The 16278-nt window shown below is 46.9% G+C and overlaps 1 protein-coding gene across 1 annotated transcript in view; it reads right to left on the minus strand.

Moving 5' to 3' along the window:
* Positions 1-16278, minus strand: part of SGSM1 (small G protein signaling modulator 1) — a 99217-nt gene that overhangs the window by 71740 nt on the left and 11199 nt on the right. Inside the window, exons 2-6 of the mRNA XM_080979188.1 lie at positions 12860-12935; positions 5481-5643; positions 4680-4832; positions 2560-2627; positions 345-490 (exon numbers count right to left, since the gene is read on the minus strand). Coding sequence (XP_080835314.1) covers positions 345-490; positions 2560-2627; positions 4680-4832; positions 5481-5643; positions 12860-12923 — 594 coding nt within the window. The 5' untranslated portion in view covers positions 12924-12935. The remainder of the gene's footprint in view (positions 1-344; positions 491-2559; positions 2628-4679; positions 4833-5480; positions 5644-12859; positions 12936-16278) is intronic.

The following is a 16278-nucleotide window of genomic DNA, read 5'->3' on the forward strand; positions in this document are numbered from 1 at the left end:
CAATATTTTAGTGCGGCAGCACCCAAACACTTTGGAAGTCCCTGCCTATTGACATCAGGCAGGCACCTCCACCATACTCTTTTCAGCGCATGCTAAAAATGTTTTTGTTTAGACAAGGCTACCCAGACATGTAGAATGTTGATGGATGTTTTAATCGGTTTTTAGCTGGTTGCTGATTTTATCTTTGGAATGTTTTAGAGTGCTGTCTTTAATGATGATTTTAATGTGTTGGTCATGAACCTTCCCCACAACATGCATGACACAAAGACATCAATAACCTCACATGTGCATGTGCACACATGCCCCACAGTCCCAGCTACTTCCCTGCAGCTTCTGAAACCTACACAGAGAGCTGGGCGTTTGGTGGGCGAGTCTTGGCGGCAGTGAGAGCTGTGGATTCGGTGGCGCTGGACCAGCTCATCAGCCGAGGGGTCGGTCCAGAAATGGTCAGCGGTCTTCATCTTGGTGTACTCCAGTGCACAAGGTCCCACTGTGGAAGGAGGCAATAGGCAGGGCAGGCAGAGGAAACAAGGAGAGCAAGCTGGTAGGCGGCCGTCCCCCATTTGCCGCTGCTCCCCAAACACACAGACCGCCCCCCCGCTTTGGTCCAGCTCAACAGCTGGACCAAATTCCAGAGCACTGAATTAATCAGGAAAATCCCAGCAGGTTGGAGTACCAGTGTGTGCAGCATGCCCTTGATGCAAGAACCCAAAACCTTGAGACACCATAATGAAGAACATGAGAACACAAGGAGAGCCTGCTGAATCAGGCCAATGGCCCACTGAGTTCAGCATTCTGTTCGCCATCAGCCAGATGCCCCAAAGTGAAACCCACAAGCAGTGCCTGAGCACAAGTTCTCTCTCCCTCCTGCAGCTTCCGGCAACTGGGATTCAGATGCATTTACTGCCTCCAGCTGTGAAGGCAGAGCAGAGCCATTGCAGCTAGGAGCCACTGATAGCCCTTATCTCCATGAATCTGCCCAATCCCAGTTGGTGGCCATCACTGCCTCCTGTGGGAGGGAGTTCCATAGCTTAACCACGCGCTGCATGCATGAAGAAGGACTTTCTTGCATCTCTCCTCAATCTTCCCACATTCATCTTCAAGGGATGTCCACGTGTTCTAGTGTTATGAGAGAGGAAGAAAAACTTTTCTCTACCCACTTTCTCCAGGGTTCCAGTTGGGGGCACTGGGGAGCAGGTATGCCCCCCCCCCCCCCATTTCCCTGAAGGCATCCCCATCTCTTCTCTCCATTCATTAGAGGAAGCAGAAAACAGCCAAGGGGGAAACCTAGCTGATACAGGGTCCCCCTCCCTACAATAAGATATACTGAGGAGTGGGGGCTCTTATTGCCTAGAGCAGGGTTTCCCAAACCTGAGTCTCCAACTGATCTAGAGCAAGGGCAGGGGACCTGAGACTCTCCCCAGACCATGCTCCCACTCCAGACAACGAATGCCCCACCCCATCTCCACCCCCTTCTCAGGTGTTCCTGCTCCACTGGAAGGTATCCTGGAACTGCAATAATTATTCTGTTTGCTTGCATGGAAACCTCTGACTTTTGCTGAAATGTAGCCAGGCAGGAGTTTCACCCTTGGCTCTGTGCCCCATGCACTTCTACCTCTGGTCCTGCCCAACTGCAAGTACCTACTCTAAAAGACTTTATCTGTATAACTTGAAAATTAAAAAAGGTATTTAAATATACCTTCTTGAAGAAACCAGAGGCCTTTCTCCTGGGCATAGTCGGCCAATCGGTGTTAAAAAAGGATAGAACTTTCTTTATGTATGCAACAACAGCAGCAAGAATACTCATCACAAAGTATTGGAAGACACAAGAGCTACCCACACTGGAGGAATGGCAGATGAAATTGATGGACTATATGGAATTGGCGGAAATGACTGGCAGAATCTGTGACCAGGGAGAAGAGTCGGTGGAAGAAGATTGGAAGAAATTCAAAGATTACTTACAGAAATATTGCAAAATTAAAGAATGTTAGAGTGATGATGGATTGAAATTAAGTGGCTTCTAGCTGTACAGGTTTTAAAGTTATATATAGATCAAGATTAAGGATTAGGATTAAAAAAGGTTAAAAGAACGGAAAATTGGTTTTTAATAGGTAAAAATTTAATGTTATATTATATTAAGATTAAGGATTGGGATTAAAAAGGAGGGAAAGGAATTGCTGGACAAACAAACTGAATTGGAATACAAAAGAGGGAGGTATGAGGAGGTCCGGGAAATAAGTAAATGTAAAAGTAGTGATGAAAAGATGGAATTGTTTTTAACTGTTTTTTCTTTTTTCTTTTTGTATTTTGTATTGTGTATTTTTCTTTTTATCTTTAAATTCTTTTTTTTCCCATTAATGTGTCTCTTTTCATGTGAAATTTTAATAAATATCATTTAAAAAAAAAGAAAAGAAAATTCACTCCCAGCATCTCGAACACAAGCAAAGTATTGCTCCAAAACAGTCAGGTTTTACCACTCAACAGCACTTCAGAAAAGCACATTTGTCAGCCCCAAAGTACATCAGGGTGTCAGCGCAGAAGCAAGCGAAGCCACATTACCCAGCAAAGAGGCAAGGATTGGCCCATCAACTGGATCCATCAGCAGGGCTTCCTTCTCATAGTATTTGCTGTACAGACAGAAAACAAGGAGAGAGAGAGAAAGGCTTTATTAACCCCAGGAAGGGTATGGTGCGTGCATCTCCCTCCCAGGAAACATTTCTCCAGCACTCTACAGCTTCCCTGGCTGCCCACACCTCCCCATCCAAAAATGCCCTGTGGGAGGAGGGACCCAATGACATCCTCACTTTCATTGGGGGCACCCAGTAAGGCTGCCAGCTGCAGGATAAGGGTAAGGACCCTCACAGCCACCCCCGGGCCACTGTACCAATAAGGTCAGCACCCCCAAAACCCATGAGAATCTCACCAAAATTTCCTTTCCCCCTTGTTAACTTCCAAATGCAATTTCTCTCATTAATTGATGGAGCATGGTTGAGGGGAAATAATGGGGTGAGGGCTTTTTTTTTAGCACAGCACTGCATTTAACATACCGCTGGGTATTCCTCCAGTTGCCTCTGCATGCCAGTAAAAGTGAAAATTCTCCAGCACTGAACTAGGCTATTGTATGACCATTAATCTGCTCACTGAAAAATTATGATCTTGGCTTAAGCTAGGATACCATTTTATCAGTCTGTTGGAAAAGGAGCTGAGAAGGAAACAGGCTTGAATTAATACAAATTACAGGATTTAAATTCTGCTGTTGCCAGAGCCTCCTTTCAGTCTGGCCTGCAGGGGACTAAAATTCAGCATGATGCAACATCAGTGAGGCTCCCTCCTGCCTTTCCCTGTAGCTATAATGCTTTTTAAGCACACAGGTTAAAGGCAGTGATGTCCTTTTCTACCACATCCATGCCCAAAAGGAAAGCATAGATTTCTTTGCAGAGGTAGATCTAAATGGCTGTCCCGAATACACCACCTTATTTGAAGGGCGCTAATTGGAGGAGACTTTTTCAGTGATCATACAGGACCTGACACAGTTTGGGATGGGGGCAGTTTTAGAGGCTACCATGACAGAAGTGGGAGCTTCTTACTTTTCTCTATCTCCTTCCCCACCACCCAATGCCTTCTTCCTTTTTATATTCTTTTTAAATGACAGCACCTTTTAAGAAGTTAGAGAGAGAGGAAAAAAGGGGGGAAAGATAAGAAGCTTTCCCACTACAAGAAGCCCACTCCACTCCCTTCCAAAATCACAAATTATCTTGCGCTGCCCAATTCTCCTCCTGATCTGTGTTTGCCCAAGGAGACCCAGAGACAGAGCTCCACCCACCTGGCCCCAGCCAGGGAGAATCCAGCACCCCACTAGACCCTATCCCTTGCTGGCTAGCTTTGACCAGCAGCTGAGAATGTTGAGCCCCCATCAGAAGACATGATACAATACTCAATTGCAGCACCTAAAATTTAGGCAAAATGGCTTCAGCCCAAGGGCATCAAGCTGTTCTGCAGTACTTGCAGTCTGGTGTTAACCACACAGAGAAATGTTTTTATCCTTAATAGAATTGTGTTGGCTTCTGTACGTTGTATAGTTTATAGCTATGTTCATAGTGGTTTTGAATATCACTAGATATTACTAAAGTTTTGCCCTTTATTTATTTATTAATTTGTTTGTTTGTTTGTTTGTTTGATTGATTGATTTCTACTCCACCTTCTAATCCAGAGAGATTCCAAGGTGACTTATTTTATTTATTTTTATATTTTAAAACCTAAGGGGGTAAAGTATCTCTCCCCAGCTCAACTGGACATGCTCAGAAACAAAATGTTGTGCATCAGTTGGGAAGTAAAAATGGAAAACTACTCAAACCTCCAGCAACTTATAATATCATAACCTCAAAAAACATTCCTGCTTTGCAGGGGGTGGGCACTGCAACATTTTGCTGCAGGCTCTTCTTGTCCAACAGAAGACAGTTTCAGACATGCTTTCCAAATGGCCTAAAACAAACTCTGGATCTCCACAAATTGATCAGGCACATGGGGAATTCATCACAACGCCTACTTCCCATGTGAAGTCCAATGAACCCAGATGCTGAAAAGACCAAAGTTTCACTGTGCAAACGAACCTTACGGATGTCTCCCTCAGGAGCGGAGGCAGGCAAAGGAAACTGCCGCCTCTCATTGTCTCTCTTTACCTGCTGTTTTCCACCAAGTGGAGCACTATTTTGTCCAGGACCTTTTCGAAAAGTGCCGTCCGGATCCAGAGGTGCTTGATGGCCTGTGGGGAGAGGCTGGGGAGCTTGGAAGCCTTGCGTGTGCTCTCCTGGACACCCGGGCTCTGGTTTCGCCTTAGGGGAAAAGGGAGAACAAGTCCCACATTCACCCATATCTGTGGCTGCCCAAAATCTCCCAGAAAGACATGCACAAAGTTGATGCACTCATCTATTTACTGGACATATTTGCTTACAAAAGGATATAACCCAGGTTTTTAAGAACAAGAATGTGGAAGGAAAATTGCAGCAAAATAAGGCCTAATCTGCACAGACCAGTTTGGGGCTAAATCAGAGGCTACTTTTTCATGTCACAAAAATTATTGGTCCAGGAGTCTCAGCATCGTCATTGTTTATTTGGATGCTGCCATTCCAGAACAAACTATGTTCAAGGTGGCTCACAAATAAAAAAAAATTACATAATTTACCAAGTTACAAAATATAACAAAATTTAAACAATGAACAATTAATGAGAACACCCATGAAGAAATAATGAATAAAATCAAACAATCCTCTTACAGTAAATAAAAATACCACCATAAAATCACATAAGTCTTGCACTAGCAACCCAGGTCCAATGGCCCTCCAGACTTCTCCAGGGGCCTGACGCTGGGGATTAGATGCAAGGGCCAAAGCTCTCCTTCTGCTGCTTGAAGCCCCATTCCAGCTGATGTCCGGCCATGTCTCAGCCCCATGCGCACACCCAGGCTCAGAGCATAGACTTACACATTCTCAATGAGCTGCTCCAGGTCCTGCACCTTCCGGGACAATTCCTCAGCAGGAGGAAAGCTCTTCCCCACCTTCATGAACAGGGCGGCAATCTTGTTGCTGCGCAGGAAGCCTGCCGCCCGCCGCTTGAGGCCGTGGAGGACACAGGCTTCAACGGCAGCTGGAAGGAGACAAGAGAGAGGGGCCAGATGGTGCATTAGGAGGGAGCAGTGAGGCAGTCAAGTTCGCTGATGATGGGAAGTTGTTAAAAAAGATATTGCAAAGAGCTCCAAAAGAATGTTTCCAAAGTGAGAAAATGGGTGGTAAAATTGGCAAATGATATTCAGTGAAATGTGTAAAGTGATACATGTGGGACCAAAATGTCTTAATTGCCCATACATGTGCATAGGGTCTGAACTAGCGATGACTGACCAGGAGCGAGACCTTGGGTCTCAATGAAGATGTCACTCCAAAGTGCAATGGCTGTGAAAAAGGCAAATTCCATGCTAGGGATCATTAGGACAGGAATTGAAAATAAAACTGCTGGCATCATAATGCTGAAAACTATGGTGCAACTGCACTTTGAATCCTGTGTCCAGTTCTGGTCGCCTCGCCTCAAAAAGGATATTGTAGAGTTGGAAAAGGTTCAGAAAAAGGCAACCAGAATGATCCAAGGAAAAGAGGGACTCCTCTATAAATAAAGGTTGCAGAGTTTGGGACTTTTTAGTTGAGAGAAAAGGCGAGTAAGAGGAGACAGGATTGAAGTTCATAAAATGATGAACAGAAAGTGGACAGAGAAAACTGTTTCTCCCTCTCTCATACCACAGGCCACTGTGAGAACAGGATGCGGGACGAAATCCACAAGGTCCTTCTTATGTTCTTTTATTATGATAATTTTTATTAATTTTTCATTAATAACAATCCAATGGAGGCCACATTAATACAATACCAAACCATGCCAAATCACAATACAATCAAAAGAACCAATTAATCAGTTCCGAAATCAACATTTTTGGATGACTTCCCATGTTCCGGCTATCAGGAGTTGATGTTATTGATGTTATTCCTTGATCCTGCGCCAATTCTCTTAATTAGTCCAAGTTCCACAATTCTGATCTTAATCCTTTGTGGGGGGTTTTGCAGCCATTGATGTGACCACTTTCGAACGTATTTAATAAATCCATATCCATTCAATTGCAGAGGGAGTTTTATATCCTGTAGCTGTGTAAAATATTTATTTACCTTCTTTCCCCCCCCTTCCTGTTGTAATCAGTCAGTTTTCTTCAACATTGCCCCTCCTTCGAGAACTGATTTCTACGTGCGACACGTCTCCATTTTGTCTTATCCGAAAGCATTCCAGAGCCCGGCCACGGCTTCTGGCCTACTTCCAGTGTTTATCTCCCTGTTCCTTCTAACGAGCTGGTGCCTTGCCAAAACCATAATAAATCAGAATCAGAGCTCTCTTTAACGGGCAATGTCACAAATCATCACAGTATTTCACACAGTCTATTCTTTTAAGTACTCCATAAAGAAAAGAGTCCCATGGACTGCAAAAAGCTCAAACCTATCCATTCTGAAGGAAATCAACCCTGAGTGCTCACTGGAAGGACAGATTGTGAAGCTGAGGCTCTGGCCACCTCATGAGAAGAGAAGACTCTCTGGAAAAAACTCTGATGTTGGGTAAGATTGAGGGCACAAGGAGAAGGGGACGATGGAGGAAGAGATGGTTGGACAGTGTTATAGAAACAACCAACATGAATTTGACGAAACTCTGGGAGGCAGTGGAAAACAGGAGTGCCTGGTGTGCTCTGGTCCATGGGGTCATGAAGAGTCGGACACGACTACTCTACTAAACAACAACAACGAAGAAAATTATAGGTTCTTGTTGAATCCCTCTAGCATTCCATATATAGTTGTAATTCATTAATAATTTCATTCCATTAATAATTGATTCTTCTTCAGTGAAGACTTGCCAACTCATAGCACAACAAATACACAAAGAGAACAAAGGCTCCTCCTCACTTACGTAGCATTCCAATTATGATAACGAAAGTTCTCTCCAGATCAAAACCCAGTGGCTGATTCATTTAGCAGGTTATCTTTCTCCTTCTTCCAAAACACATGTTTCTTATGTCCAAAATCAGATACATTTTACAAAAAACAGAGATACCGCCGTTCATGGCAACCGCCTTGGGGAGTTTCCAATACGTGCAGTGCTATGCACTCTGCGTCCCTGCCCCTGCATTCCATTGGAGCGAGAAGCAGTTATCGGACGATCCACGAGGGAAAGCTCTCCCCCCAACCTGGGGGGAGGGGCTTGCAAGGATAATTACTCCCAAATTATCCTTAACTAACTGCATGGCTGGCATCCATTACTGCGGGAACAGCTGGTCGCCATGGCGGCTGTGGCGGAAGTGGTCCATCCTATGTTCATCTTACCACCTGTTCACACTCTTATCAGTTCTGCAGAGAGATCAGCTCCAACAAACACCTCCTGATGTCCTGAAATGACCTCCATTCCAGATTATCCTTATAAGAAAGCACTATTCCACTTTAGCATTTGGTGCCAGAGTTGAGATTTCCCTCCTCTTCCCTCCCTGCCCCTTTCTTCTTTTGTGTCCTGTCTTTAATCTGTGAGTCTGACAGCTGGGACTGCCATGTTTCTGAGCAATTGTACGCAAGCTGCTCTGGTAGCTGTTTTGGCTGAAGTGCAAAGAGCAAACACTGTAAAAAAGTAAAATAAACGGCAACGCTCTAGAGATTGCACTTCAACAATTGGAAGTTCAGAAAAGCTCCTCCCTAAGCTGTCCAAGCCCATCTTTGCCACAACATTGTCAGTCCCCGGATACCAATGCCAGCTTGGACCCACCAGCTTGGCGCAACCTGTGACCTCAACCAGGTATCCAAAGACATTTACCACCTGCTGCTGGGGGGACTCCAACTCCACTTTGATCCTTCTCAGAACATAAGAACTTGGGAAGAGCCAGCTCTATCAGGCCTATAGCCCAGCATCCAGTTCTCACAGTGGCCAAGCAGATGCCCCAGTAGGAAGCCACAAGCAGTTTTGGGACACAAAAGCAATACCCTCCTCTCCTGTGGCTTCCAGCAACTGGGATTCAGAAGCATTGCTGCCTCCAACTGTGGCGGTCAGAGCATGGCCATTGTGGCTGGTAGCCATTGATAGCCCTCTCCTCCTCCATGAATTTGTCTCATCCTCCTTTAAAGACATCTAAGTCGGTGGCCATCACTGCCTCCTGTGGGAGTGAGTTCCATAGTTTAACTACGCACAGGGTGAAGAAGTCTGTCCATTTGTCTGTTCTGAATCTTCCAACACCCAGCTTCCTTGGATGTCCACGAGTGAAGGAGATGCTGATGTCTCCAATTATCACCCATGGCTGACATTGCCCAGAACCAGGACAGAGGCATCTTCCCTACTGGCGCTCTTGCCCTTGGGTAGCAGAGGTCCACAGCGTGAGCCAATGCTGTTGTGAATTCATTTGCCTTCCCTGCTGCGGGTGACGGTGCGGCTCCATCTCTCTGGAGTCCAATGAGGGGGGGCAGGGGGGAGCCAGACAGAGTAAATTAGCATTTTGGGTCTGAATTATTTTCAGCTTTGGCAAGCTGCAGTGTTTTCAACCCATTCAGCTGCCAGCAAGCTCCCTTATCAGCAGACAGCATGGCAGCCCACAGCATAGCGGGGGGAAGAAACGGCAGAAGCTACCTAGAATCAGAGAATTGTAGACTTGGAAGGGAACCCCAAAGGCCATCCAGCCCAACCCCCACAATCCCCACTTACCCTCCTCTGAAGAAAAAACATGCTTCCTCTGTTACAGCCCATTTCATAAGGCTTCAAAATGACAAATCAAATAATTTTTGCTGATGAACTGACAGCAGCTCAGTAAAATTTTTGAGGGCAACTTGCAAACTTAGGGAACACTGGTTCATTTTCTTAGGCTACTTTGCTTCTGTTGTGTTACTGTCAGTTGGGAATGAACGAGAACATATTCAAGGGGTTAGTGCTCAAAGAGAGTGCTTCTTCGAACAAGGAAAAGTCATTGTCAGTTATCTAAAAAAGGGGGCACTGACACTGCTGTTTTGGTGACAAGTCTGGGGTGGAGCTATCTCACCCACCACTCACAGGCCAAGTTTGATAGGTGGGTGGAACAGACAGACAAACCCCTTCCCAAAATATCTAGTACAGTGGTACCTCGGGTTACATACGCTTCAGGTTACATACGCTTCAGGTTACAGACTCTGCTAACCCAGAAATAGTACCTCGGGTTAAGAACTTTGCTCAGGATGAGAACAGAAATCGTGCTTCAGAGGCACGGCAGCAGCAGGAGGCCCCATTAGCTAAAGTGGTGCTTCAGATTAAGAACAGTTTCAGGTCCGTACTTAACCTGAAGCACCACTTTAGAATTAGATGCGGTTAAAATTAAAAAATGTATTTGTGGAAAACCAGAAGGGGGAGGAGGGAAGTCTTGGGGTACAGGGAATCCCCCAATTGTATAAATAATGTTGAATTTAAGTTTGAATGATGCTAATGATGAAAACTGAAAATTAAAATTAAGAAGGAGAAGGAGGAGGAGGAGGAGGCTTGCCTGAACGCAGGAAGGCCATTTTGGCCTACAAACCCATCCCTCCAACCTTGAGCCATACAGCAACTGGTCAAGGGTTTCCTTGCCCCAACCAAAGGGACAGATGTCTCTCTCTCTTTCTTTTCTGTGGTCTGCGGTCTGACTCATCTAAGCTGCATCAAGGGAGAAGCCAGCAAGGGATGCTTTGCGATTAAGCCAAGATGACACATTGTCACTAAATAATGAACCACCAAAGCAAGTGCTGTTTACCAAGAGCTGGCAACACAGATCCATCAGGAATGAAAGGACTCCCCCCACCATCACCCTTTCCACCTGCGTGGATGAGGCCTTTGAGGGGGGCTGCCATGCAGTCAATCCCACCAAACTTCAGGCACCCACATTGGACAAGTCCTTTGAGTGGAATCCGCTGCAGCCTTTCCATTAAAGCAGGGGTGGCCAACTCCCAAGAGACTGCGATCTACTCACAGTTAAAGACTGACAGTGATCAAACTTGTTGAGCTTTTTTTAGGAAGGAAAGCCCTGTTTTGGGGGGGTTGAGCTTCTTTGGGGGGAGCCAAAGATCTACCAGACGTTCACGATCTACCTGTTGGACGTGTCTACATTAAAGGAAGAACAAAGCAGAAAGGTTGCAGCCATGGCTTCTTAAAGGCCTGGAGGAGAACAAGGCAGAGGGATGGAACTGAAAGCTGCCCTATCCTGGCGCCATTCTCCCTTCCCCCTCCTCTGCCACTTATCATGCTAATAAGGGTTATTTAAGGGCCTGATCCTCCCCATGGAGGCTGAGGGAGGCTGGCAGGCAACTCAAATTAAATTCCCATCATCCCCAGATGGTGCTCCAGAGCTGCCCTGAGGCCAAGGAGAAATGCAACAGCAGACTTAAGAGGCTGGGATAAGAATTGCCAAGCACTCCTGCCTGTCCTGCCTTGTGGGTGGTGAGGAACAGCGCTATAAATAATGTGAAGCCCATAGGGAGCCAGCCAGCTCCAGATTTGCTCTGTTCATTTGGTGATTCAGGCTACAGCTACAGTTGCTCCAAGGAAGAGAAGGTGGTGTCTGGATCACCCTATCTTAATTCTCTCCCCACTCACACAGCTGGCCTACCTTAACCAAAGAGTCAGGTTGAGGTAATGGTCAACAGGCATCACTTGTAAACGGATGGCTTAGCCAAAGGACATAAGAAGGGCCTGCTGGATGAGGCTAATGGCCCATCTAGTCCAGTCTCCTGTCCCCACAGTGGCCAACCAGATGCCCCAGTGGAAAGCCACAAGCAATTTTTGGGCACAAAAGCAATACCCTCCCCTTCTGTGGCTTCCAGCAGCTGACATTCAGAAGCATGGCTTGGCTGCAGAGCATGGCCATTGTGACTCGCAGCCATTGATAGCCTCATCTTCCATGACAGACCAGCTTCTCTGACACGATCCTGCCCACCAGTTGAGAATGATTCAAAGGCTCTTCACTACATCCCCCCAATATCAGAAGTTAGGTGGCAAGTAGAGAGGGGGGCAGTTCCATGGAAGCATACAAATTTAGGGACACTTTTGAAAACTTCGTATTGTAAGACGTATTGAAGCTGTTTTGATAAGAACCTAAGATCATAAAAAGATTGTGCTGGATCAGGCCAATGGCCCATCTAGTCCACTACAGTGGTACCTCGGGTTAAGAACTTAATTCGTTCTGGAGGTCCATTCTTAAGCTGAAACTGTTCTTAACCTGAGGTACCACTTTAGCTAATGGGGTCTCCTGCTGCCACTGTGCTGCCACTGCACGATTTCTGTTCTCATCCTGAAGCAAAGTTCTTAACCCGAGGTACTATTTCTGGGTTAGCAGAGTCTGTAACCTGAAGCCTCTGTAACCTGAAGCATCTGTAACCCGAGGTACCACTGGCCAACCAGGTGCTTGTGGGAAACTCATAAGCTCAATTCAAGCCCAAGAGCCCTCTCTCCTCCTGTGGTTACCAGCAACAGAGCATGGCGGCAATGTCTAAGTGCCATTGATAGCCCTCTCCTCCATAAATTTGGTCCATGGAGAGAGCCACCCTTGAAGATGGGTGATGGCCAGAGCCAGGGAAGGTCAGTAGCTCCGGTTTTCCCCAGGCTAGCAGGACAGCCAAGCTGGTGTGCGCAAAGCAAGAGTCAGCACCTTGGAGAGAGGTAAAGGCTGAGTTCAGATCCGTGACCAGTGTTTCTGCAGCTGAGCCCAACCACTAATGATGTCTCAGCAACCACCAAGTTTTATAGCAGGGTTGTGTGGCCACTGAGTAGATGCTTGACCCCCCCCCCCGGAACTGCCTCCTAACTAAAGGACTGGTGCCGTCTTCTGCAGCTAAGTACCTTCTTCAAGGTAATGGGGTTTCCAGCTCTTGGGATCTCTCCTCTGGGATCTCCTGATTCTCCAATGAGTCCAATAAGAGGGCCTAGCAGTGGAACTGACATTTTGGGGCTCAGGGAAGGGAAGGTGAGCTCCATGGACCCATACAGGATGAACCAGGGCCAGATCCCTCTCCACCTTGGGGCTGCTGCAGCCTCCAAGGAGTCTTGGTATGGGATCAGGAAAAAAATCCACAGTTGATAAGGCAAAACAGATAGATGGAACAGTCTATTTCCAGTTCGGATCAATTTTCCATGTTTATTCTTAAGCCCCACCTCATCCCTGACTAGATGTCATCCAAAAGGGCAGTGCGCAACTGCCTTTAAGAAGCTACTGAGGCTCACAGCTCAGATACTGGTGGCCAGGCAGGACCGATGGAGCACAAAGGGGAAACTGCACACCAGACAGGACACGTCCGGCTGGCAGACTTACCACAAAAGGAAATGATGTGGCTGCTGTCTTCATGTACAAACTTCCTGGTGACGGATTCCTCCATTATCTGTTTCACCTGCAAAACAGTAGAGACAAAACAAAAGAAAGGTGAGTTTTTTAGTTTGTGAAGGTAAAATTAAAGTATTAGGTTCCAGTCCCCTTGCTAGCAGACTGGATCGCTCCCAGGACAGAGATCATTCCAGAGTTTGAAGCTTTGAGGCTGCAGGGACCAAGTTCAAAGAGCTCCTGAAAGCCCCTCCAAAACACACACGCAAGAAGTAGGAGGATTTTTGTGACTATGCCCAGAAGCTGAACTCAGGTGCAAGTAGAGCAGAAGGCTGAAAATTAAGCCCTGGAGAGCAGAGAGCAGTTGGATTAAAAGCGCCTGCATCAAAATGAAATCCATTTACAGCAGTTTTAAAAATTGCTCTTAAAGGAATGAAGCACACAGGCCACACTGAGTGCTTTGTTCCTGTAATGGCAACAGGAATGTGATGGAAGGGTACAAGGGGTCACCGGGCAAGTGAAGATCAGTGGGTTACAGAAGGTGCTCCTCCCAATCCCTGGGCTATGGATTCTCCCCTGGGGCTGCTGCTCCGCTTATTCACCCCCCTGATTCCAGCTGGAGCAACATGAAAAGTGAGGCACAAAATGAGTGGGCACCTTGCAAGAGCAGCTGTCAGAGAAGGTGAGGAGAGGATGAAGCTTCCCCCTCCACCATCCCATCAGCCATCCTCCCCTTCCTCCTGCCTCACATTATGAAAGAAACGTTTTACTTGCACACAGCAGATGCCTGTGCACAACTCCCCAAGATTTTAAAATAATGGTGCTGAGAGCAGATGGCAGGACAGTTGGGAAAGGGAGAGATTTTAAATCTGTCTTGGGGTGGCAGCTGCTCCTTCCAGGAACATCTCAGTCATTCTTTAGCTAAGATTTTTGCATTGGAGGAGGTTGTACCAGCCTGCAAGCGCTCCAATTGGAGAACAGCCTTTACCAAAGGTGTCATGGACTTTGAAGATGCTTGAACTCAGGACGAAAGGGAGAAACGAACTAAGAGGAAGGCAGGCCTGGCAAACTCTCACTGGGATCAACTCCCACCCGGAAACCCATGTCCCCACTGTGGAAGGACGTGTGGATCCAGAATTGGCCTCCACAGTCAGTTATAGCCTCCCTGTTAAGACCATATTGATGTTAGACAATCTTACTCGGCTATAAGGGATCGCCAAAGAAGAAGACAACTAGATTACCCTTGAGGATTCGATGAAATCCAAGAACCTAAGAAGCACCCCTGCTGGATCAGATCAAGGGTCCGATAGGGAGGATAGGATGGGGAAAACTAACTTAGTCACCCCTCTCATGTCAGGAGATTCCTGGCAACCAGCCAGCCATTCTGGGAGGCAAAGGGGCCCAACAAGCAGGGATTTTTCCTTTCCCAGGAATCAGGAAAGGTCCTGCATCTGCACCAATACTTTCCTGAAGAAAACTGCTTTTAATGAGCTTCCTATGTTCTGCAGGGAATGTGATGGCAAGCAGCCCTTAGAGAAAGCTGCCCTGAGAGAAAAACAGTTGTGATCTCTGTCCTCTTATGAGAAGAAGGAAATCGAAAAGGTGATGGCAGCTCAAGAGCTCCAGCTCAAAGCAGCTCTGAGCACAGACTTGCTTTCTTAAATGTCTTAAATGTGTCTTCTTTTGCACTTAGGAGAGACGTGCATGTTCTATTATACACCTGGAAGGTATCACACACGCAAATCCCAAGTTGGTAAACTCAAAGAGTCAGATTTTAGAATATTTATATCCTCTGTAATTTGTGTTCCGTTTTGCTTGCAGAGCTAGGCTTTTGTGGACTTACCGGTACTGGCTGAACTGCCACATGATTTCTTTAAAAAAGAAAAATTAAAAGCTGCTTTTAAGGGGGAATGATTGGCTAGCTGGCTAGTTGCTAGTTAGCTAGTAGAGAAGTGTGGGATGTGACCTCTAAGGTGAGGGTAATGCAGATCTAACAGCTGAGCTCTTGAAAAGCTTGTGCTGCCTTACAAACATTGAACTGGCTTATCCTTTGAAAGCACATGAAACAGGAAGTGGCCAGGCTGGCCTCCTCCTCACTTGCATTGCCAACATCCAGCTCTGTTTGTCTCTGCAGTGCTGACAAGCCCAGGCTTTGCTCCTGCTGCTGCGCTCCTTTCCCGGTGTGCAGCTGCTGCCTCTTTTCGCAGGACAGTGTGAGCTTTACAGCTGCTCAGCCAACAGCGGATGCACCAGGCCAATGACTAACCCCATTCAGCCGACAATCTCTCTCAGCTCCTTTCTGCTGCCTCACCTGCCAGCTGCACTTCCTGCCCCCAATGTGTCCTTAGGATGATAATAAAATAATGGCATTCAGAGTCACAATTTCCTGTGCAGGTTTGGTGCTTTCCCTCTCCTTGCCTTGCTGTGGGACAGGAAGCGGGGTTTGAACCTGAAGCAGATCAGTCCCAGTGAGTGTTTGTATTGCAAACAAATTGAGAAATGAAGAAGCAGAAGGGGCCTCTAACCATGTGCAGAGTGCCTCTCAGCTGGCACTAAATTAGTACCCATGGCCCTCTGCCACACATCCAAGGTGGGATTTGCCTGCTCCCCCACCCCATTCCTCAGCATGCATAAATTCCCCAACTGAGTCTGTTCAAGCAGTGAAATAGGACCTGATTGCAGAGGGGATCCTGTGCTCAGTTCCCCCAAACAGCAGACGAGGAGGGAAGCCTATTTCTGCATGGCACCATTCCAGGTGGAAGATAGGGAGCTCACAGGAAAGAATAATTAAATCCCTGCACACAGAAAATCAGCAGCTCAGGGAGAATGGTGCTAGCTCAGCTTCACACTTCCATGCTGGTTTTCTAAGTGCAGGGAGTTTGCTTTTTCTTCTTGGCAGGGATAAACCCAACCCACCTGTGAAGCCTGCAGTGGTTCAGTCCAGGAACTGGTTCAACTCCTCACTGGGTGTTGGTGAATAGGAGATATTTGTTGGGGCTCTCAGAGCTGGAGGGAATTCTCAATGGCAAGAACCTGGCCATGGAGTCGACCCAATGCCAGGATGAACAGGATGGCCTTGTAGCAAGTAGCCAATTATCTTTGAGGTGTGTGTGGGGGGGGGGGATTTCAACCCTCTTGAGTGTTGAGCCCATAACAGAAGTGTCCTTGCATTCCTTCACAGAGCAGCAGCCCCACCCCACCCCCAATGCTGCTCTGTACAAACAAAGCTTTGCTTGTGGGGAACCATCAACTTGCCTTTCCCTCTCAAGAAGCTCAGATGTTTCCGGCTTGAAAGTGTGTGTGGGGGGGGGGGACTGCTATCCACAGCAAGAGAGAGCAAGTGGACTGCTGGCTGTCCCTCCGGAGCAGCAATGACCCCGGCTTCCACCAGGCAGCCGGCAGCCCCAACCCCA

Source organism: Podarcis pityusensis (genome assembly GCF_964106645.2).
Source record: "Podarcis pityusensis genome assembly, chromosome: 13".
NCBI lineage: Eukaryota > Metazoa > Chordata > Lepidosauria > Squamata > Lacertidae > Podarcis > Podarcis pityusensis.